Source organism: Podarcis melisellensis, assembly GCF_964234715.1.
Source record: "Podarcis melisellensis genome assembly, chromosome: 2".
Taxonomy (NCBI): domain Eukaryota; kingdom Metazoa; phylum Chordata; class Lepidosauria; order Squamata; family Lacertidae; genus Podarcis; species Podarcis melisellensis.
In genome coordinates, this window is record NC_138529.1 from 32,937,539 (window position 1) to 32,961,397 (window position 23,859).

A 23,859-nucleotide genomic window follows, 5' to 3' on the forward strand; every position below is an offset into this window, starting at 1 on the left:
TTGGCAGGAACAGAGAACAAGCAACGGGAGCTCACCCCGTCGTGGGGATTCGAACCGCTGACCTTCTGATCGGCAAGTCCTAGCCTCTGTGGTTTAACCCACAGCGGGGCTCCTTTGTCTTTAATAGTTGTGTAGAAAAGGGTTTGGTTGTGGTTTTGTTTTGTTGTCATTTATACTGAAATCCTCTCCCCTGCATAACTATTACAGGCACAAGAGCTCTGTACTCTTTTTCATCTGGCCCCCAACTCTAAAAATATGCAGGAGATAAGACACCGACAATGCAGTCCTTATATATCACATCTACTGAGAAGACTCAGTAAGTTCAATGGAGCTCGTATAGGATCAATGGAGTGTGTATAGGATTTCAGCCTAAAGAGGTTTTACTTCCAGCTCAAGACTGGCAGGTTGATACTAAGCCAAGGCCAATTGTTGCTGTCATGCTTTTTTAAAAATAATAATAATAATGAAATGAATTGTGACCTGTGCAGTATGGTTTGTGATAAGATCCCACCTTCCCACCATTTTTACTGTCAAGTGACCTTGACCCTCTCTTCCTCATCCTTTCTTCCCTAAAACTAGCTACTGCACAAAATGGATCATGTGAGCCTTATTGAGTTTATGAAGATCACTGGTGGTGTAAATCACAGAGGTGTCCGGACAGATATAAATTCCAGGGCATCTGTGAGCTGGGGGAAAAGGAAGCTTGTGTGAAAGCAGCGGTGAGGAAAGAGAGTCGACTTGCAGGTGGAAAACAGGTAGGTGCATTTGTTCTTTGTTGTGATTACTGTTCTTGTCTCTTCGTGCCTAGTTATAAAATACCAACTTAGCGATATTAGTAGCAAATCTTAACTCCAGCACTGCATGCAATCCCATGCATCTAAAGTAAGTTCAGTTTGTTTTCAACGGGACTTATTCCCAGGCTAATGCTCATACGATTGCAACCTAGGGCTGTAGGTTTCAATGCACACCTGGGAATACACTCTCGAGTATATTTTCAGTGGAGTTTGTAGGAGCCAACACCAATGGCTGAGGTCCCTTCGCCCCCCCCCCCAATAAAATATTTGAAGGGGTCAGCCTCCCCGCCAAAAAGTTGATGGGCATTGCCATTCAAATGGTGTACGTGCACTATGTCTTGTGATTGATATTTTATTCAAATTGGCAACCCAGGTGTGCTCCCCTAGCTGATCTGTTTCTTCACAACGCAGTAGTACAACTAGATAGTTCTTGCTGCTTGCAAATCCCTCAAAATAAGGGCCTTAGAAAGTAACAGAATAGGCTTTCACAACATGGGAGCTTGCTATGGAAAGACCAGGTGAAAGATTGCACCTTGAAGCCCACCTTTGCAGGTCTTACTGTTCTCTTTTTATGTGCATCTCCCCCCTTTTTCTAACAATACCATAATTTACAATGACACTAACGTAGGTGTGTACATATTCTCTCTTCCTTCCCCCACCTTCAGGCCAGCAGCAGCATCTCCTCGGTGCCCATTAAATCATGACCGAAGTATCAATGTGGCAAGACTGTGAGATCAGACGTGAGGATTCCATTATGGGCTCCGGCCACAAGGACGATAAGGGCAGCTTTGGACCTGACCCGCTATCTCCCACCTCTCCCATTGGCTCCCACAAGTGCCCGTCTCCCTCGCCACACAGCTCCAAAGAAGTCTGGAAGAAAGGAGGGCGTGTCTTCTCCATTCTACTAGCCATCAATTTGGTGCTTCTGTCCTGCACACTGGTCAGCGGTGGGGCTTTCCAAGAAGTAAAGCTGCATGACTATGATGTCTTTTTCATGCTTATCATTGTGATGCTGATCAACATTGCCTGGATGCTCTTCTACATCTTCAGAACCTCCAGGCTGCAGGGTGCCATTCCTTGCAAGGACAACCATGCAGGGCCCATCTGGCTGAGAGGTGAGCAGGAAGCTATATGTTGTTGGGTGGGAAGGACAAAGCATAAACATGATGAGCAAGTGGGTCTTATTCCCATGGGAATGGGGCAAATCCATGAAAGGGGTGCTGCTGCATTCATAAGAATATGAAAAGAGACAGCTGGATCAGGCCAGCGGCCCATTGTAGTACATCAACCTATTCTCACAGTGGCCAAGCACATCCCTGCCTATATTTAATCAAAAATCTCAACTGTTCTCTAAGTTCTGCGAGACTTACTGTTCTGCTGAGAGCCGTAAGCGGGAAATACCTTCAGTGTCCAAGAAGAAAGCTAGGTAAAAAGTTATGTCACATTTGGTGTGGCTGCCAGAGGTGATGACAGGATCTGGAGCATCTAACCCAGGTTCATGGGTTTTCAAAGCAAAGCTGTTGATCCACTACAATCCCTAACATACACCCCCCCAACCACTTATCCTCCAGTGCTTTGGAGAGCATTAAGGAGGGTGGATTTAAGAATTACAGAAGCAAGCAAGTGACATAATATTACTGGGGAGGCTCAGATGTCTTGTCTGCCTGTCAAACAGAAAATGGCGCAGTGCAGATCTTTTGCCAAAGGGGCCCAGCAGAAATCTGGAGCCAGCTCTGAGTACCCCTGTGTAATCAAGGACTTGGAAGAGTTGGAGCTCCATTTACTGAGACGGATTCTGCACCCTGACATTGAGTTTGGACTTGATTTGCTTGAGGCAACACACACACACACACACGTATTCCATTTTATAAAAGCAAAAATAAACCAATAAGACTCCTGTTTCAGCAGACTGGTACCTTGTGCATGAAATTCCATTGTTGTTACTTTATGTGGGCTGCTGGCATAAAGGATCCATGGCTGTGGGTAAAAAGACAAAATAGAGGAACTATAGGAGTCTAGGAATCTGATGTGCACAGAATGTGATTGCATTTTTTTTCCAAAACAGGAGGCTTGGTCTTGTTTGCAGTCCTCTCGCTGGTAATGGATGCTTTTAAGACCGGATATTATTCCAGCTACTATAAGTGCCTGTCACCCATCAGAATAATGTTTCCAGTGGTACAGGGTGTGTTTGTGATCACTCAGGTGAGTTGGACTCTTCTTTTGGGTACATAGGAGATAGTCTATGGTGGGGGAAGCCAGCCTGGGACTCTCCAGATGTTGTTGGACCCCAAATCCCATCAGCTCCAGCCAGCATGGCTAAGGCTTAGGGAAGATGGGAGTTCATATCTTGCTGTGACTGATTCACTGAACCCAGCACATGCAGCAACCTTAGCTGAGATGAGGAAGCAAAAGGAATGGGTGGTGGCAAGTTCTTTAGCCTCGTTAGCTGTGCTTGTGTTTACTGGAGACTGTTCTTAGTTAGGACCTTGTCTGCTAGGAGGAGAGTGGATAAAATTATACCACTGTTTCCTTTTTGTGTGGCCTCACAGCTGCCTGGTTAATATACTTGGAGAGCCTCTTGTCTATCTTTTGGTTTACTTTTAGACCTGGAAAGGTTAACATTCCTGTAAAAAACATTCTAATGGGCGCAGGAGAATCTGTCACTAATTAGATCCAGGACACTTCCAAACTATGGGGGTTTTTTTTGGGGGGGGGAGATCTGAGTGTATTCTGCAACATGTCACAGATTCAGCAATTGTGCATCAGTGGTGGATTTATACTTGGCTGTCCACACAGCATCCTGCTTCATTAGTTTAACACTCTTCTACAGGAATGATGTATAGAAACAGCTGGGTGGGAAATGAATCCTACAGCCATTTGATATTGGAAGGGCAAGGATATTAGTAAGACTAGCCATGCCTTTAAGGCCCCAAAGTGATCCTTGGGAGTTGGCGAGTTTGCATCGCATAGAAGTGGAAGGAATATTTCGTCTATAAGCTGGGTGAAGGGACAGAAGTTACTAAATAGGATAAGAGTAAATGTGACATCAAATTTCTTTGCTCTCTTTTTTTGCCTCTTCCATTCATTCCCTGCGCTTCATTCCCTACCTACTTTGGAATGTCATTTTAAATATATATACTTCTTCCCTGTTTTAGACTGTCTTCCTCTGGATGTCTGCCCAAGACTGCATCCACAAGCATCTGAATCTTACCAGGTAAATATCCAGGCCACTTAACTATGTCTGTCCATGCTGCTTTGTCATTTTATTAAGCCTCAGCCTAGGCTGGCTGAACAGAGGGCCGAATCCCAACATGCTAGCCATAACATCATCACCAGTCATGAAAGACAAGGAAGGGATCTGCAACAAAATGCAGGGTCCTGTTCCGTCTTAAAGGGCTCTTTGAAAAGGCCAGCCCAAGACATGTTGCTGCTGAAGGTAGAACAGCAAATGATATCATCCTCTCGAGACCAGCCAAGTTATTCTGGGAACTGCGTCAGAAAACCCCACAAGTATCTCTCCCCCTCCCTGGCAGTAAATATACAATCATAATAAGTAAATAACAACTTGCTGCCTTCTCATGAATCCCAGAATTGTTGCCTAAAGTGGCTGTCTTGCTCTACCTAATGGTGGGTGTCCTCTGCAAGTTCCTGCTCCAGAGGATAAGTTACAAGTAGGTAGCCATGCTGGTCTGCCGTAGTCGAAATAAAATAAAATAAAATAAAATAATTCCTTCCAGTAGCACCTCAGAGACCAACTAAGAAGTGTGCATGCACACGAAAGCTCATCCCAATAACAAACGCAGTTGGTCTCTAAGGTGCTGCTGGAAGGAATCTTTTTTATTTTGTTCCAGAGGATAACTACATGATGGAAGACCTCTTCTCTCTGCCTGTTGCTGTTGTTTGTCTTAGCTCTCCTGGTAGAAATAGCTCACAGCAACAACAGCAGCTTAGAATTTTTATATTGAGCTTTTTCTCAGTGCTCCAAAATCCCACCTCTTGCATTTATTGTCATGGTGTATAATCCTGTAATGAACAGAGTTTAACTCCATGGTTCCACGCTTTCTCTTCCTACAGATGTGGCTTGATGCTCACGTTGACCACCAACCTAGCAGTGTGGATGGCAGCTGTAACAGATGAGTCAGTTCATAAGGCTGAATCAAAGAACCCAGTTGCAAATGTTACACACAGAATGGGTAAGTGGCTCAAGCAAGGCGATCCGTTTAGAATAACTGAGATTAAAACTCACAAGGCTTGCTCACTCACACATTACACTGAACTCAGGTACAAGCTGTCTCTGCACATGTACAAGTGGTTGCATGAAGCAATGTATACTTGTAGATTTGCACAACTCATTGTACACAGATTATACACTTGTCAAATGTTCATGTGTGGACATGCCTACAGTGCAGTGGACAGCCCTACAGAGCAGCAGTTTCATAGTGGATCATTTTACAATATTCTTTTACTTTTGCTTATATTAAAGAGCAGTTTACCCAAAAGCAGACTTCAGTGGAAAATTCCATGGAGTAAGGTTGAAATTAGGGTCCCCACTTCTTAACCAGCCCATATCTGCCCTATCTCCTGAACATTCCAAGGCCAGGAAAAATTTAGTTGGGTAGTGATGGTGTTTCTTTGTTTTGTGAAGTGCTACATAGATGATTCAAAACCCTGTGACGGGGTGAGCTCCCGTTGCTCGGTCCCTGCTCCTGCCAACCTAGCAGTTCGAAAGCACATCAAAGTGCAAGTAGATAAATAGGTACCGCTCTGGCGGGAAGGTAAATAGCGTTTCCGTGCGCTGTTCTGGTTTGCCAGAAGCGGCTTAGTCATGCTGGCCACATAACCCGGAAGCTGTACGCCGGCTCCCTCGGCCAGTAAAGCGAGATGAGTGCCACAACCCCAGAGTCGGTCACAACTGGATCTAATGGTCAGGGGTCCCTTTACCTTTACATAGATTATTGTCCCCCTTCTGCACCACAACTCACAAACTAAAAGATTCTTCCTGGGAAGACACCAGGAACAGGCCTCGGCCTCACATGCTCCCATCCCTTCCCTGGTTTTCCTACTCCGTTCTGGAAAGTATGAGAAGTGAATCCCCAACAAAGGAGGCCTGCTGTTATTTGAACAAAAAATCTCCCCAGCTGCCAAGAAAATAAACTGTTTCTAAAAGGGTAGTCGGCCATTCAGGCTCTCATTTAGCTCCTGTAAGAAGGGGTTGGGAGGGAGAGCATGGGCTTGTGTGAGTGAACCTAAGGGCCCCTCTCAGTATTCCTCTCTGAGGGTGATAACATCCAAAGAAACCCAAATAATCTCTCTCTCTCTCTCTCTCTCTCTCTCTCTCTCTCTCTCTCTCTCACACACACACACACACACACACACACACACCCCTACCTGCCCCTTCCCCTACCTCTTAGCCTAATTAGTTTCAGAGTTGTTGGGAGGGGGGACATCTGTGTGTATCATTTTGACCACCACAGAGGAAAAGCAAGATATAAATGCAATGCACAAAGCACCTGTAGAGTTTTGAGAGGGCTTGAAGAATCATGGAGATGGCTCTGAAGTGGCAACTCCCATTTCAATCCCATTCCAACAAAATTCATAGATATTGCAATCGTTGGCTCATTTCTTCTCAGAGTCCTGTTTTGTTTAAAGAACAAAAACCTTTCACAGAACAATAAGTAGCCCCTAACAAGCTTGTTTTCTCTTTGTTGCAGCTCTGTTAATGATGAGGGCGGCCTCGCACCCAGAAAACTGTGCCTGCAAAAGCCAACTCTGCAAGATCTTCCAGAATGGCTATTACTGGTTGTACCCCTTCAATATCGAGTACAGCCTCTTCGCTTCTGCCATGGTCTACGTCATGTGGAAGAACGTTGGCCGCCTCATTGATCCCCATGACAACCATATCCACCAACTGAAGTTCAAGCTTTTCAGAAGGACTTATTTTTTGGGCACCATCGTGGGGTTCTTGGTCCTTGTGACGGGCATAGCGGTCCTGATTGTGTATGAGATTCAGGTAAATTCAAAGGAAGACTCTAAGAGGACCGACCAGGTGCTCACTATGTATTACGGCTTCAACATCGTTTGCCTGAGCCTGATGTCCGCCATCTGCATCGCAGGCTCCATCGTTTATAGATTTGACAAGAGGGACATGGACCATCACAAGAACCCAACCAGAACTTTAGATGTAGCATTATTGATGGGTGCAGCCTTGGGGCAATATGCCATTTCCTATTACTCTATTGTGGCCACAGTGGCCAGTTCACCAAGGGACACTATAAATGCCCTCAACTTGAGCTATTCCCTGCTGATGCTTGCTCAACCCACTTTCCAAAACATTTTCATCATTGAAGGCTTGCACCGGCAACCCCCAGAAGAGGAAGACAAAGTTGACCCTCAGCAGAAGGGTATCTATGGGCTCACTTTTGTCAATATGAATGCAATATCGCTCCGTGTCCCTGAGAGTTTGAGTGCTCTGCCGCCCAGCGCACTGCCAGGGTTAGCCATTCAGACTTCTGAAGCGAGGCGGTCACTCAAGGCCTCCAAGAAAATGAACTGGAGAAGAAGATTCTTAAAGGAGATCTCAGTGTTCCTGCTCTTGGGGAATGCCATTGTAAGTAAATCAGCTAATTAATTTGGAAAATTTCTTATTCCTTAGGGGGGAAATACATAGCAGCAAAGCATGCAAGGAACTCCTGCTCTGAGGCAAGGGGGGAATGTAGATGTACATCTTGAGTATTTCCTTTTATAACCAGTTGTGGTCATGTTAATTACATCAACACATTTTCATGTGTGACAAAAGATGTAGCTGTAGGGTGTGTAGTGGAGTCTCTGATAGAACTAGGTGTTCACAAGAGACATGGAACACTCTCTCTCTCTCTCTCTCTCTCTCTCTCTCTCTCTGCTAACAAAACGTACCGTATTTTTCCATGTATAAGACTAGGGTTTTCCCCTAAAAAATAATGTCAAAAATTAGGGGGCATCTTCTATATGGGGCCATCTCCCCCATTTTCTTAAATCTGAGCCCCCCCCAAAAAAATAGGGGTGTCTTATACATGGGGGCATCTTATAGAAGGAAAAATACGGTATATTACACTGTATTATTTTTTCTATACAGGGCTCACCCACACTTCCTTCTTTGCCATGCTTTCTAGGCTAAAGTCCAGGCTTTCCAGATCCAGAATTTCCAAGCTGTTTTACCTCCTTCCACTGCTTTCTGCTGAATCCAAGCAAACCTTTGCTCCAATTCAGTGGTAAAACCCGGGTCTCCCAGGGCAAACAGTAGGACCAAAACAAGTGCTCAGACGTGGGCCTGGAAATCCTGGATCTGTGCCTACAGTAGAAAACACAGCACAAAAGGAAGTGTGGATGACCCCACAGAGTGGGAGAAACGCATGGCACGATGGCATCATCTCCTGTGCTGTTATTTTTAAAAGCTATTGAGAAGTGAGCTCCAGGTCTCTTGAAAAGCCTAGTTTCCACCCTTTATAGCTTGCTGATATAAAACTATGTAATACAGAGGGTGCTTACAGATTCCTAATGTTCTTGTGTGGCTTTTTTCCCTTTCTTTCCCCAAACAGCTCTGGGTCATGCCAGCATTTGGAGCCCGGCCACAGTTTGACAACAAAACAGAGCTCGCGTTCTACGGTTATCCCATGTGGGCTGCCATTGTGGACATCTGCCTGCCATTTGGCATCTTCTACAGAATGCATGCAGTGGCCAGCCTACTGGAAGTCTACATCATGTCTTAATCGGAACAATGAAGAGTTTCTTATAAGGACCTACGCTATCATGCCCCTCCCAGGACTGGATGATACACTTCATTTTGGGGGGGGGGGGAGGTTGAGTTTCACTTTGATGTCAGACCCTGGTGAATAGTGGGCTGGCAATAGCCCACATGTACCCTAGGGATTTTGTTTGTTTTGTTGTTTTCCCGTGTGTGTTTCCTTGTTCTATTTAAGTGCCTCCTTTTCTTCATCCTACTAAGGGTTGTTCATCTTTGATTACTTTTCTCCCCCCCCTCCCCCTACCACCACAAAATGCTGACATGGACTGTTTGTAGCCTGAGGCTAATTCCTGGTCACTTTAAGGCCTGTTCAGTCAACCAGTCTAGGGAAGGTCAGTTTGAAAGAAGAATCAAGTGAATGTTGAAGCCAGTTAAACACTCCGCAGTCGTTTGGATGACTTTGTAGGTTCCCGTTGTCCCCCCTCCACGGAGACTAAATCCAGCGGCTATTAACGGCCTTGGGGAGTATGACCCTGTTGGAACTCACACGATAAGTATAAGGCTGAAGTCCCAGAGGTTTCAGTGAAACTTACTTGCTGTCCTGAATCAGGGCCTGCAGCGTGCCAGAGTGTAGGGTTGTGCTTTCAAAAGGGTATTGAGATATGTTAGTTTTTAAAGGTAGCGTAATAATTTTTTTAACGAGTCTATTTTTATATGAAAAAATATTTATTGATTTTCATTCTGACAGCACACACACACACACATATATGATTGAATAGGGACATTGAGGCAATCACCATTGAACTCAATGCAATGGCAGCGCCTAAAGTGCAGGCATGCCTAGAAAGGTCAGAGCCTCTTCCTCAGCTCAGATGTTGTAGGAAGCGGGGTGTTCGTTGTTACCCTTGCTTGGCCTTCAAAGTCAACTGCAAATTATTGGGTGAGGTGTCTGCAAATGTGTCCTACATACGGTGGGATTTGATGGCTTTTCCACCATCATCAGCTTTTAGTCCAGCCTTCCAAACCTAGAGGCCTCTGGATTTATTTTATTTTTTACTACTATTCCCATCACCCCTTGCCATTGTCTAGTCTTGATGGGGCTGGTGGGAATTGTAGTCCAAGACATCTGGAGTGCATCAAGGTTTTGGAAGGCAATGCAAAGCTTTGGAAAGCCTAACCTGTTCAAGATGCTCTTCCATATTGGCTAGGGCCATCATATATGTTACAAATCCTTCATAGACACTATACAGGGAATATTCTTTCAGTGGAAAGTCTTGAGGCTCATTCAGTTAGAATATCCCTGCTCTTTTTCGGTTGTTATTCAAGCATCCCTGCCCCCATGAATTTTGAATGACTGTCAACATGTAAGCAGCCCAGATAGACACTTGTACACTTGTGGTTAAAATTTAGCCCATCTAAATCTTTGCCATGGTTTAGTTACGTTCTTCCACTGGAAGCCACAGCTGCAACATTAAGATGGAGAGTAGAGGTGATGGTTCCGTCAGCTGATTCCATTCCCCCCAAATGTTTGTAGATCCAGATTTACTAGGCATACACCTACATGCACTGCCAGGATTTTAAAAAACCATGAAACTGTATTCACAATGGAAAGAAATGTCTTTTGCTGCTTAAAACATGGAGGGCGGGTGTTGAAAAATCTAAAATGTACAAATAAATGAAAATCATGTTTGATTTGGGTGAGTTTATTCTCTTCTTTTGATATGCCTTAAGGATCAATGCAGAGGGAGAAGGTTGGGTTGGGGTTTGAGCTGATTTACTGTGTCAGATACCAAAAGTCATTTAGAAGTTTGGAGTCTACATTTCCATGGATACATTTGGGGGAAAGAAACATTTTTGTGCAGTAGTAAAAATATTTTAGCTGGAATCCTAAGAGTCAGCATAAGTTAATGGAAGGAAGGTTTCCACTGTAGGGATTTACATGCCCTCCAAAACCTCTCTTAAGTTTCAGATATGGGGCTATGTGGGGCTGTGTTTACATTCCTGTTTAATGGGCACTCACTTTGTTTAGAGTGCTGGGATTTTAATCCATATTCGCACAACATTACCCATAATGCATATGGATCCTGTACTTCATTATGAGATCCCATTGTTTAATGCATTGTTCCTCACACCAGTTTCACACTGATTGGAACCATTAAGCCACTCCTAATTCGCCTTTAGTCAAGGTATGAACACTCTTGCACAGGGTAAAGGCATCCCGTCCTGTCAAGGGGAAAGCACCTTCACTGTACTTTAAGGTGCTAATGTGAACACACCCCAGGATAGGGCATCGAGGCTGCTGAGAAGAAATCACCAAAACAGCTTCGCAGCCCCTCAAAAATCCATGCCCAGAGCCATGGTCCCTTTGCCCTGTCCCATGCTACGCCCCTGGCCCCTGCAGATATTATACATAGCCGTGGGCAGTGCGAACCATAGTTCATTATCTAAATCCTGGTTATATTGTCAAATATACAATGAAACCCGATTTTGTTTTCTGAGGTTAAGCCCTGCTTCCTTCAAGCATCTGTAACGAGACAACTGAGTTGCATTTGGCTGGCATGCAGGAGAGAGCATTCTGTAGAGTTTCACCTAGATTTAGCAATTTCCTTCTGAGGGAGGCCTGCTTAGCCTCATGCCTAGCGGCCCTCTCTCAGCTTGCAAAGATTGGTCTCTTTCACCTCCTGAATTCTACCTGCCCAGTTACTGTTTAATTTTTATTGGCTGTCTTCTTTTGATCTCTGAAGACTTTTTTAAAATCACGCATTTTTGCAAATATCTATTGTTTACCTCATAGTGAGAGTTTCAACGGAAAGATGGGGAGTAAGAGTTTAGAAAAAGAACTAAGCAGGTGGTTTTTAAAGGACACAGTTAAACACACTGTTTGCTGATGATCCTTACATGCCATTTTGTTTGCAGGAGGCGCTAGCGCAATGTTTGCCAACCTGGTGCCTTCCAGATGTTTTTGACCAAAAAAACCCCACTAGCGCCAGCGAGCGCAGTCAATTCTAGTCCAAAACCTCTGGAAAGGGGCATCAGGTTTGCAGAGGCTGCCCTACTGTGTAGCCGCTGGTAGTGTTCTGTGTACATTTCAGGGCTGCTCTCGGCCTATAAAGTTTTCAAGATCCAACATGATTACCACACAGGCCATTTCCCTCTGTCCTGCCATTAATTTTACCTCAGAAGAGCATAGTGCCCTTGTGGCACGCTGCTATCCACAGGCACACTTGGGTGGTATTATTTCAGAAGCACCCACAACACTTTTTCATTTGGGCTAACATGTCACATTTAGGATTTGCAAGTTGTAAGATATTTAGTGGAGCCAGCAGCAGTTAATTTAATGCCCACCTGTTGGTATGAAGCTGCAACCAAGGTGTATTCATTCCTGCCTCATTTATGGGCAAATGAGTGGGGGCCTAGGAGCTGGCAGGGGAGCAGCTCATGTCTACACAAACACAAATACAGTGGTACCTTGGGTTACATACGCTTCATATTACAGATGATTCAGGTTACAGACTCTGCTAACCCAGAAATAGTACCTTGGGTTAAGAACTTTACCTCAGGATGAGAACAGAAATCGCGCGGTGGCAGCGGGAGGCCCCATTAGCTAAAGTGGTACCTCAGGTTAAGAACAGTTTCAGGTTAAGAACGGACCTCCAGAACAAATTAAGTTCTTAACACGAGGTACCACTCTACATTTATGCTTACAGAAAGGCCCCACATGACCAACTCTACCATTAGACAACATGAGGTGGCCCTCAGGTCCCTAATTTTGGATTGCCACAAAAAGCCAACAAATTGTAAGAAGTTTAACTGCATTGTTATATGTATACTGCCAGAGAGAGGTACGTTTGAACTTTTTTTGCCTCAGATGCCAAAATAACTTAGCCAGTCTTGGGTACCTAACTTTTGGGGTCGGTGTGGGGAGTGACATTTGTTGTTCTGCTTCAGGCCAGCCCTGCAGAAAAGTTGCCATGTTGTAAATGCGGCAGGTGTGTTAAGCGGCCGCATTAGTCGTTGGTGACTGAACCAAGGCCAACACAAAAGCCAAGACTTTTCACTGTCTAATTACTTAACAATGGCTCTAATCTTGCTAATGGGCAATGATAAGAAAGCTCTCATACTTTAGCTGCTCATGATGTGTCAGCGTTGTTAGAAAACACAAGAACTGCACAAGCAGTCTTCCCCAATTTCTTCACTCTGAGAGGGTGCCGCATGTGTGCATTCGCTTTACGTTTCAGTCTCAGAAGAAGATGCAGCAGCCTCAGGGGTCTCGCAGTTACAATTGCCCAGCAAACAGGTGCAAGAAGGCCAGCGTGCTTGGGAAAATGAGAGGCAAATGCTCACCACTGTGCTGTGTGCCACCCTTAGCAATATGACCATGTTTGGGGGGGTGTCTCAAAGATGTCGCCGATTTCTGCTACCTAACAGTGTCTGCCAGGACTTACCTTTGAACGAGGCTTGAACCAGGCAGCTCCTGGGCTGGAGTCTCTTTGGTCCCCAACGTGGCTTTTGAAACCATTTTTCAAAACAACGTTGCTATCAAATAAAGGCAATATTAACAGAATTACACAGGAGAGCATAAGCGCTAGTGTCGTAATATAGCAAAAGCCAGTCAAACTGCTAAAACATGGGTGAGGAATCTCAGACCCAAGGACCATATGTAGCCCTCAAACCCTCCCATTCCCAAGTCACACCCCTCTCTGGTGCTGTCCTGTGTCCTCCTCAAATGCAATAATAATAATAATACTAATAACAACAAACAACAACAATAGTATTTGTATCCCGCCCATCTGACCAGGTTGCCCCAGTCACTCTGGGAGGCTTCCAACACATATAAAAACAAAATAAAACATTAAACCCTAAAAAGGTTTCCCTATATGGGGCAGTCTTCAGATGTCTTCTAAAGGTTATATAGTTACTCATCTCCTTGTCATCTGATGGAAGGGCATTCCACAGGGAGGGTGCCACTACCCAGAAGGCCCTCTTGCTGCTTCTCTGTAGCTTCCCCCTGCTCATGCTAAAACTTGGTTAAACAAAACGACTTTCACTTGGTGCTTAAAGAGAATAAACACAAACATAAATGTATTTAGGGACCTAACCAGATAACCATCACTGACAAAGCTCCGCCCCTGGTCACCACTCAAATCACCTCCAAAGCTGGAGACTATTGATTCTAAGAACTGGGGGGAAAGTTTTCTGCAAACAGACAAAAACCCACCGCAGAAAAGGTGATTTCATCGACAAAACATCATTGGGGCATTTATCTGTGGGTGAGAGCAGCTTGAAGCGATGCATACTGGAGCGTCCTATGCGTATTATATTCTGTAATATGATAGCATCTGTGCAACCCGCTTGAACAAATCTTGATGCTTTACATAAACTTCCTATGACCTGATTTTTTTATTGACACATTGCTGTGTGCAAGCAGGCAAAGACTCCACCTGCATGTAACCTTCAGCTTCTCCCTTTTCAATCCTGCTCTGGTCCTGGGAGACAGTGGAGCAGCAGACATTGGGGGCAGGAGGTGTGGAAGGCCTTGACACTACAGCAGCCTGACCTCTCTTTCCCACCTCCTGCACCTGATCTTTACTCCTCTATCCTGCCGCTTCTCCTGCCTCTGACTCCCATCTCCTGGCTGTTACAGATTCCCCCAGGTCATGGATCCCTTCTTCCACACCAGCCTCCAACTCCCCTGCTCCCAATGCCCACTTATCAGTATCCAGCCACCCCTCTGTGGTGCCCAGCCATTCCCTGGCCTACAATACTGCTTAAAATGCATACTGCAGATGGAGCTTCAGCCTTCATAACAAGGACGCTCTGCTAGGACATTGGGAGAGCACCTGCCAGTGCCTCCTTCCCCTCCTGTCCCAATGCATGTCAAGAAATCAAACCCTATTTGATCCTTGCTCCATCTTTACCAATAGCCATGTCTTATGGCGATACCTTCCTTAATCTAATTGCAAATCTTGCATTGTTCTGGTCAAGCAACTTTTCCTCAGAGGGAGTACAGTGGTACCTCGGCTTAAGTACTTAATTCGTTCCAGAGGTCCATTCTTAACCTGAAACTGTTCTTAACCTGAAGCACCACTTTAGCTAATGGGGCCTCCTGCTGCTGCTGTGCCGCCGGAGCACGATGTCTGTTCTCATCCTGAAGCAAAGTCTTAACCCGAGGTACTATTTCTGGGTTAGCGGAGTCTGTAACCTGAAGCGTATATAACCTGAAGCGTATGTAACCCGAGGTACAACTGTACAGAAAATAAACAAGAGTCCAAGATGACAAAGGGAGAACTTCTGAACCTCTGAAGAACATGGGCCAGAGATTCAGATCATGTAGCAGTCCGCAGCGATTAAACTTCAGGCGATCCAGTTAGCCTAGAACAGGCCCATTTCTCGCACCCTGGATTCCTCTCAAATTGCAGCCTCGGCGGCATTAGTCATGGAGCTCTGTGGTTTTGCACTCGGCACATCCTGTGCTGCAGACTTAAACTGTTAACGTGAGCTGACCAAGCAGGTGTACATGAGGGTGGCTGGATCCCATTGGTTGGACTCTCCAGCTCTAATGAACCTCTCAGCCTGGTAATTAATATAATGACACGACTATCCCCAAAGTAAACAAGTGGAAAAAATCAATGCAAACTACACTTTTTATTGGCAGCTAGGCTTGCCTGTGACTATTTCTCAGTCCTTCTGAGAGGAAAGGGCTTCGCAGCCCTGGAGAAGGAATGCCTTTTACTACTACTACTACTACTACTACTACTACTACTACCTGTTTCTAGTTATGTTTCCCTGGAAGATGTAGCATAAGACCGTTTCCCACTATTCCAGTTTTCCTGCTGAAGCTGCCAGTGATCAAGTGCGAGGTAAGAAGTGTGAAGTCACATTCCTTATACTGCATTTTCTAGAACTTCTCCTCATTGCTGGGGATTTGATTTAGGGTTGATCAGGGATCCCAGAAACATTGTGGCTCTGGGAGCTTGGTAACAAGAAGATGGATGCATTTTAAACATTCCTTTTGAAATGTAATTGGACGGTTTCCAATGAGGACACATTGAACCGATAAAACCCGTCATGGTATGTTTAAGTCGGAAAATAATAGCAGCCTGTTAAATGACCAATTCTGATTTGTTTTTAAGGATTTGGGGTTTAAGAGAAACAGGAAACCAGGGGGAGAGAGATTTCACAGAGGACAGAATTCATTTACCTTTAATAGTCACAAAGAATAAGAAAAGCTGTGCCTGCAAATCATAATCTAGAAGATTGCCTCTGAGGAAGTACGGTAGTTCTCAGAATCAAAGAGGTTTCCCACATCTGGTATAGACAATGCCGAGGGAGGTAGACGGCTGATCTTAGTGTTAGACAGCTTCATACGAAGCACCCCGAACCTATCCCACTAGCATCTGCAGCTTCCTTTGGAGTAAAGACTTGGTCAAGTCTAGTCCAACAACCACCTCTTGGTCCTGCACGTATGGTGTCAATGACCCAACCTTTGTTAAATGTCTAGGGGGGTTAAAAGCAAACTCTTCCTACCCAGCAGCCAAAGCATCACCCAGCCATGGATATCAAAGCAACAGCGCATCAGAGACACCACCCCCAAGAAGCTGGAGAAGATGAGACTGCTTCCCCCAACCCAGAGGGCTGGAAGATCAACTATGAGAAGTCGTGGCTACACCGCCATTGCTCTTCCTTGCTCCTCCGCGACAAGCAGGCCCAGAAGGCCGGGCGGCTTTTCTCAGGACTGATGGCCATGAACGTGGTGTTCCTGGGCAGTGCCTTCATCTGCAGCATGATTTTCAACAAGGTGGTCATTACGCTGGAAGACGTCTGGATCTTCCTCTCCATCCTCAAGGTCTTGGCCTTAGGCTGGATGGCAAGCTATTTATTGTTCACCAGGAGGAAGCCACACGCTATCTTGTACCGGGATGCCCATGCAGGGCCCATGTGGGTTAAAGGTAAGCAGTGCTGCCACCATCTACAACGTCCTGACAATGTGTCTAGAGTACTTCACATACCAGGATCCAAGCATAGCCCCTAGGGCACCTACCTGGTTAATAGGCCCAAGTACCTTTTTCTTAGGTGGGCGGTGTCACATCTTGGGGGAAACCTTAATGGTGGGCTATGGAAGCTCTAGAAGAGATGGTTCACTAATTGTTTTTAGGCAGCCTAAGAAGTACAGATTAAAAAAAAAGACACATACTACAAACTCTGGGGACATTCGCACACCTTGTTGGTGCATTCCCTTTTGCACTGTGCTTGGTTTTTTTAAAGGTGCTTTTATTTAATACCAGGGGTGGGAGATCTCAGGTTCAAAGCCAAATGTGGCCCTCCCTGTCCTTCTGTCTGGCCCTTGGAACTCTCCCCAGGTCACACACTGCAAGTGTTTTTTTCCTGGCTGCAATGCATCCATGAACTCTGCTCATGTCTGCCTCCTAACTAGACAAGCAAGGGAGAAGAATGTGTGTGTAGAAAGCAGCTACCTGTACAAAGGTAAAATCTGCATTTAATGCTCCACCCACTTTTACCTTGGTCCCCCACCCACCACTGGTTGCCCAGAAGGGAATGCGGTGCTCAGGCTGAAACAGGACCCCCACCTCGCAGGTTGACTGCTCTTATTAGCTAGCTCTTGACAAAATATGGTTGGTTTGTGTGTTCATACAGGTTCTCTAATCCTGTTTGGCGCTTGCAGTGTCCTCCTGCACATGTTCCGGATTGGGTACAACATTATCCATATTCAGTGTAAATCCCAGGTGGCCCTTTTGTTCCCATCCATAGGAATCCTCTTCATCTGCATTCAGGTATTAGCTCCTGCTTTTGCTACAGCCCAGCCTCTTTGCTAACAAAAGAGCTCACTTTTATCATTGGTATCAAAAGTATATATACACATTATTGTATAAACACAATGATATTATATGCTGCCATTCTAAGAGTTGTGTGCGTGCGTGCGTGCACACGCACGCACACACACACACAAACACACAGAGGGTTGCTTGCCTTCAACTCCTGAGTTTTTCTCCAAACCTTCAGATTTGCAGGAGCGGGGTGGGGTGGGGGGACCAGCTGCCGTTTCTCCCATTTCCAATCTGGTCCTTTCACATTTTATCCACTGCAGCAAACAGGAGACTCCCAAAGTGGGAAGAGGGCAGACAGGCAAAACACAAAGTTGCAAAGTTACAACAAACTGGGAGAAAGGGGGAAACCACAAAAGTGCCCTTCAAAACTGCAGCTTTATATTAAGTACTAACAGCCTTGTACCTGGCATTGCTTGGTAATTCTAAGTAACAGACAAAAATTGGAGCAGTTCGAAAATTATCCACATATAGACAAAAACTTGCTCCTACATCTCAGGACCCATAGTGTAGAATTTGGTTACATCTCAGGAGATGTTCAAATGCTAACAAGGTTACATTCAAGTATCTGTAGCCCAACACAGAACAAATGGCCCACTCCCTCCCAGTGGCATAGCTTGAATTGCCAGTGCCCAGGGCAAGGAATGTATTGTGCCCCAATTACCTGTACAAAAATACAAGCAACATGCTTAATTTATCTAACAAGATTTACTGTATTTTTCTGTTTATGACTAGGTTTTTTTAACCAAAAAATTAGGTTAAAAATTGGGGCTCATCTTATACATGGGTAGTGCTGAGGGGTGTTTTCTTAATTTGGAGTCCCCCAAATGGGGGGTGGAAAATACGGTATATACTGCTTGATTGTAAGAAAGCCTTTAAGTGGTTTTTACATGTTGGCTATTTGTACAAAACTGTTTTCATTCTTGCTGCCACACTAATTTTCCTCTCTGCATTGATTTCAGACTTACTTTATATGGTGTCATGCAAAGGACTGCACCCAGGTTCACCACAACTTCACCAGGTAGGAAAACAGAAGCAGCGTGAAACCTTTACAAATCGTAATGGTGAAACGGGAGCAGTGGGGGCTCACTTCATAACAGAGGCAAAGAACCTGTGGCCTATCAGGTGTTATGGCCCCAACTCTCATCAGCACCAACAGCCAACAAGGCCAATGGTCAGGGATGATGTGAGTTGAGAGAAGAGCATCTCATAGGGCCACCAATTCCCCACCCTTAACAAAATTAAGTACTCTGTCACACAACACACAGCTAAACTATGGGATTTGCTCCTGTTGGTAGCAATGGCCACCAACTGAGATGGTTTCAAAAGAGGATTAGACCAATTCGTGGACAATAAGTGGCCACTAGCTGCAATGGCTGTATTCTACCTCTACCATTAGAGTAGGTCTCTGAATACCAGTTGCCGGGAATCGCAAGTGGGGAGACTGACACTCAAGTCCTGCTTTGGGGCAACTGGTATTCAATAAGCTTCTGGCTGGCCCTTGTGAGAATAGAGTGCTGGACCAAATAGGTCACTGGCCTGATCCAACAGGCTTTTGCTATGCAGAATCTAGCACTAGTTATATAAGATTGCATCCAGTTGTTGCCCTACTAAGGGTAGGCCCACAGCAGTTAACAGGCATAACTAAGGGTTGGTCATTTCAATGGGTCTACGTTGAGTAGGGGGACGTGGGTGGCGCTGTGGGTTAAACCACAGAGCCTAGGACTTGCTGATCAGAAGCTTCGTGGTTCGAATCCCCGCAATGGGGTGAGCTTCCATTGCTCGGTCCCTGCTCCTGCCAACCTAGCAGTTTGAAAGCAAGTCAAAGTGCAAGTAGATAAATAGGTACCACTCTGGTGGGAAGGTAAACGGCGTTTCCGTGCGCTGCTCTGGTTCTCCAGAAGCGGCTTAGTCATGCTGGCCACATGACCCAGAAGCTGTACGCCACCTCCCTCGGCCAATAAAGCGAGATGAGCGCCGCAACCCAGAGTTGGTCACGACTGGACCTAAGGGTCAGGGGTCCCTTTACCTTTATGTTGAGTAGAACTTAGTTGTCTGCAGCCCAAACTGTATTTACTGAAGTTTTATGATCAGAAGTTGATTCAAGGAAATGGCATTAAGGTGTTTAGGTTGTTTCTCTTGGGATAGCCCTTCTCTCCCTCGCCTACTCATTCTCTCACTCACAAACACCTTTTACATTCAAAGTTTATTCTGCAGCTTTGCAGGCTAGGTAGGAACCTTTTTCATTAATGAAAGAGGAAGCCCTCAGGGTGCTGATCTCTGCTCCTGATGCCAGACTCCACAACTGGAACAGAATCATGGAGCTGGATTGCGTTAGCCACACAACTAAGGACTTTCACACAGCCGTTTGTCCTGCCAATTTTCCCCAGGTAAACTCTGCTCTTTACCACTGAATCAGAGAAAACATCAATTGGTCTTTCCACAGATTGAAGTTTGCTCCCATTCAGCCATAGAGAGCGGGTTTTCCTGGGAAAAGCCAAAATCCATTGGACCTGTGCTATCTGGGCATGGGACCAGCGAGAGTGTGGATGAGCCCTTAACTTTGCTATGTTAACTCAAACACGGAAAGGTCAGTCAAGTTCCCCATTCAGTTACCAACAAAAGAACTGAACACCAGTACTGTGAGAACAGGTAGAATACAGCTTCATTAATAAAAGACCGATGTCAAAAGACTATAAACATGTGTTTCTTTTTTGACAGATGTGGGCTAATGCTGACCTTAGCCATTAACCTCTTGCTGTGGCTCTTAGCAGTGACCGATGACTCAGTTCACAAGGAAATTGAATCAGAACAAAACAATACCATGCAGAGATATGAAGGCAAGGTTCATTATCTATTTTATTTTATTTTAAAGTGGGCAAGAGATCCAAAAACAAGATACATTCTTCATCTTCTTAAAAAGGGTAGAGTAGGAAAATGGGGGACATGCCAGGTGAGCAGAAAGCTTTGCACATTTCCACACAGACAAACTGTGATTGTGAAGACATCACATGCAATAAGATGCTAACTTAGGTTATAAACTCTATTGATAGCTTAGGTGATCGGAAAGCAGGGTGGGTTATTTGCTCACTGAAATTAAGTGAGCCCTGATGGATCATTTATAGTCCAGCATCCTGTTTTCAACATAGCCAAGCCCAAAAGCAGAACATGAATACAACAATACAAATGGTTTTCTATATGCAAAACCATTTTGGGGGTGGAGAGGTCCTGCTTCTTGTAGACCAGTGATGGCCAAACTTGGCCCTCCAGCTGTTTGGGGACTACAATTCCCATCATCCCTGACCACTGGTCCTGTTAGCTAGGGATGATGGGAGTTGTAGTTCCAAAACAGCTGGAGGGCCAAGTTTGGCCATGCCTGTTGTAGACCTATATGAGGAATAGAATGTAGGGATGATCGCGGAGTGGGGAGTGGGGTCCGGAAGGAGCACACTCCCCACCCGCAGGCAGCCTCAGCCTGCCTGCACACATGACCTTGGGGTGCAGAGCACATACACCCCTCACAAAGCCACGGCTGTCTGAACATGGTTGCCTCTGTCTAACCTTTTGCGGTCTCAGTAGTCTGCAGTGCCCTGTCTGTAACCTTTGTTTCTGAGACCTTTTGTCTCCTTCGTCATACACTGTGCAAAGGGAAAATGACGGGGTGGAAACAGGTGCCAAAATACCTTTGTACCACCCCACGATCTCAGGACCGGAAGATGTGTAAAGGTCACAGCCCAAAATGTATCTGCCTGGTTTGCATATTTGTCTCAATAAAAGGAGGCTCCACGGGGCTGGCCGGCAGCTTGCATGCCGCTCACCTGTGTGCAGCTCACCTGCATTATCAACTCCTGCCTCATGTCCATCACTTCAATAGAAACCCAGTCAATCTGATGCCTCCTTTCCCAACTGTATTGCAGAATTTAGAGTTCCAGTCCTGTACCTTGATGCGTAAGAGAGAGGGGAGAATGGTCCAACAATAGTACCGTCATTGGTGGCTCCAGATATGTCCAGTTTACTTGTAATGTGCCAAACTGTAGTCTAATCACTGGATTACTTGGTCTGTGCCTGTCCTGATAACTTAAAATGCCAGTATTAAACAGACAAGAGCAGAAAACACACAGAGCTGCAATCAGGCGTAATTCACAAGGAGCCAAGAACAGAAATAGAGTCATGTGCCTTTCAAAAAGAAATGTGTGCCAATACTGATGGGTTAAGGCAGAATTGCCCCATGCAGGTTGAGTATCAGCATTTGATTCCAGCACCTTTTCATATGCAAACTTCATAGAAGTCTTCTAATAACATCCTGCCATTCTCCCCATCTTATTCCAGGCAATGGGACCAGCTCCTGCAGGTGCTCCAACAAAACAGGCTGCAAGGTATTCCAGAATGGCTATATTTTGCTGTACCCCTTCAACACGGAATACTGCCTGATCTGCTGCTCCATGCTTTATGTCATGTGGAAGAACGTGGGCCGGCGCATAGCTCAGCACCATAGTACTTCTGCCAAGCCCAGATTCAAACCACATGGGGTCATTTTCGGGCCGCTGCTGGGCATCTTCGCAGTGATCGCTGGCATCTGCATTTTCATGATGTATCAGGTCCAAGCCACCAGCTCCTCCCCGAGCCATCAAGCATTCATTCTCTATTATTCCTACTACATTGTTTTGTTGCCTGTGATGACACTAGGAGCCTTAATTGGAACCATCACCCATGGCTTAGAAGAGAGGGAGCTGGACACGCTAAAAAACCCAACACGAAGCCTCGATGTGATATTGCTCATGGGAGCAGCCTTAGGCCAGATCGGCATCTCTTACTTTTCCATTGTGGCCATTGTGGCCACAGACCCAACGGATTTGTTGAACAGCATCATCCTAGCCTATTCTGTGAGCCTCATCATTCAGCACATCACCCAGAACATCTTCATTATTGAAGGGCTCCATAGACAGCCACTGCCGGCAAATGAAGGTCGCAGCCAGGCTGAACATTCCAGGAATGGCTCTACCTCAACCCAGAGCCCACCCAGTGAACACATGATTGCATCCCCTGGCTGTCAAGAACCTGTCTCATCCGCAGCCAACAAGGAGGCAGATCCAAATGAAGGGGAGAAATGCGAAGATACTAGCGTCCCAAAGGTTTACAACCAAGAGAGAAGGCAGGACATCCGGAAAGCTTCACAAACCTACATCCAGATCTACAGCCATTTGAACTGGAAGAGGAAAGCTCTGAAAGAGATCTCTAGCTTCTTGATCATGTGCAACATCATAGTAAGTGCTTGACTTCAGTGCATATAGAAAACTCAGGTGAGGATTGTAGTGAAGAGCCCCAAAGCCAGCCCAGGAACACGAGCAGCTCCCATCTCTAAACTTGAGGTATGCTGCCACCAGCCCTCACTTTTCCCTCTTACATTGAGACAAAGACAATTCTCAAAGCTACAAGCAGTTAATATTAGTTAGGGCAGAGTTTGCCAACACACTATCTGTGGGCACCACTGTGCTTGTTAGTAACTCCTAGGGCACCCATGAAATATGTCTTCTAAAATCCGCAATGCAGGAGAACATGGCTTGCTCTTCCTTAATATAAGGTCAGGACAGGGCTTTTTTTTCAGCCAGAGCTCAGCTCTGGCACCTCTCAAGTGGGCATCATTGCCATTCTAAGAGAATGAGGGAGATGTTCATTGTGAGCTCTGGCATCTCTTTCTAGGGAAAACAGTACTGGGAGGGAGGGGTAAGAAAACAAGAGGATAGATAGACCTTTGTATATGGGATCAGCAGCAGCAGGAGACAACCCTGGCACATGGAACCAAGGTTGCTTTGATTTTCAGGTCACTGGAAAAGGAGGAACAGGAAGTGGGGACTTAAATCAAAGGCAAAAAAATACCTTGAGGTATCTCTATATTAACTGTCCCCCTTCCCTGAGCTTCGACTGACAAACATTCTCTGGTTTTTGCTCTTTTCACACCCCTTTTCAGTTGTGGATCATGCCATCATTTGGAGCACATCCGGTGTTTGAGAATGGAATAGAGAAATCATTTTATGGCTACTCTACCTGGTTTGTTATCGTCAATTTCGGGCTTCCCTTGGGTGTGTTCTACAGGATGCATTCCGTTGGCGATCTTCTGGAGGTGTACCGATCTGCTTGAACTCAACTCAAGCCTTCATACATTGAAAGCAGAGTGAAAACGTCACTGAAATATTTATGGAAACCAGTAACTGTTATGAGACTATGACATTAAAAAGTGGAAATTGTGGCTACGGTTTGAACAGTTTACGACACTGGGGTGGGGGAATCAAAGTAAATTTAACCTTCTTAGTACATAGCCTACTATGTCATAACAGATTATTATAGAACTGACACATTCTGTGTACATTATAACCTCTAATTACAATTATGCTAGTAAGGTAAAGGGACCCCTGACCACAAGATCAAGTCGTGACCGACTCTGGGGTTCCAGTGCTCATCTCGGTTTATTGGCTGAGGGAGCTGGCGTACAGCTTCTGGGTCA

At 45.4% G+C, this 23,859-nt stretch overlaps 3 protein-coding genes across 4 annotated transcripts in view; 2 read left to right on the plus strand and 1 right to left on the minus strand.

Annotated features, from left to right (window-relative positions):
- The window catches only part of OTOP2 (otopetrin 2), a 41,909-nt gene extending 31,703 nt beyond the window's left edge, over window positions 1–10,206 (plus strand). The window contains exons 2-8 of the mRNA XM_081899717.1: window positions 580–755; window positions 1,460–1,909; window positions 2,860–2,996; window positions 3,950–4,008; window positions 4,869–4,987; window positions 6,506–7,401; window positions 8,369–10,206. Of these exons, the coding sequence (XP_081755843.1) occupies window positions 1,495–1,909; window positions 2,860–2,996; window positions 3,950–4,008; window positions 4,869–4,987; window positions 6,506–7,401; window positions 8,369–8,539 (1,797 nt within the window). The 5' untranslated portion in view covers window positions 580–755; window positions 1,460–1,494 and the 3' untranslated portion in view covers window positions 8,540–10,206. The remainder of the gene's footprint in view (window positions 1–579; window positions 756–1,459; window positions 1,910–2,859; window positions 2,997–3,949; window positions 4,009–4,868; window positions 4,988–6,505; window positions 7,402–8,368) is intronic.
- Window positions 1–23,859, minus strand: part of USH1G (USH1 protein network component sans) — a 162,559-nt gene that overhangs the window by 16,186 nt on the left and 122,514 nt on the right. Inside the window, exons 2-5 of the mRNA XM_081899776.1 lie at window positions 13,733–14,716; window positions 12,960–13,050; window positions 6,305–6,428; window positions 2,711–2,771 (exon numbers count right to left, since the gene is read on the minus strand). The gene's annotated coding sequence lies outside the window, so the exon portion shown is untranslated. The remainder of the gene's footprint in view (window positions 1–2,710; window positions 2,772–6,304; window positions 6,429–12,959; window positions 13,051–13,732; window positions 14,717–23,859) is intronic.
- Window positions 15,269–23,604, plus strand: OTOP3 (otopetrin 3). Of its 2 annotated transcripts, none has more exons than XM_081899712.1 (7): window positions 15,269–15,374; window positions 16,046–16,463; window positions 17,170–17,306; window positions 18,320–18,378; window positions 20,079–20,197; window positions 21,687–22,621; window positions 23,326–23,604. In XM_081899712.1, the coding sequence occupies exons 2-7, from the start codon at window positions 16,067–16,069 to the stop codon at window positions 23,494–23,496; spliced, it is 1,818 nt and encodes a 605-aa protein (XP_081755838.1). In that variant the 5' UTR covers window positions 15,269–15,374; window positions 16,046–16,066; the 3' UTR covers window positions 23,497–23,604. The 2 variants fall into 2 exon arrangements, with proteins under 2 accessions (XP_081755838.1, XP_081755839.1); XM_081899713.1 differs by having other exon boundaries at window positions 16,049–16,463.

Bases quoted from the DNA above. Each gene is read 5' to 3' on its own strand.
- OTOP3 (XM_081899712.1), top strand. From the start codon at position 16,067: ATGGATATCAAAGCAACAGCGCATCAGAGACACCACCCCCAAGAAGCT. The intron at 16,464-17,169 runs GTAAGCAGTGCT...GTGTTCATACAG, and splicing joins AGGGCCCATGTGGGTTAAAG to GTTCTCTAATCCTGTTTGGC. The intron at 20,198-21,686 runs GCAAGGTTCATT...ATCTTATTCCAG, and splicing joins TACCATGCAGAGATATGAAG to GCAATGGGACCAGCTCCTGC.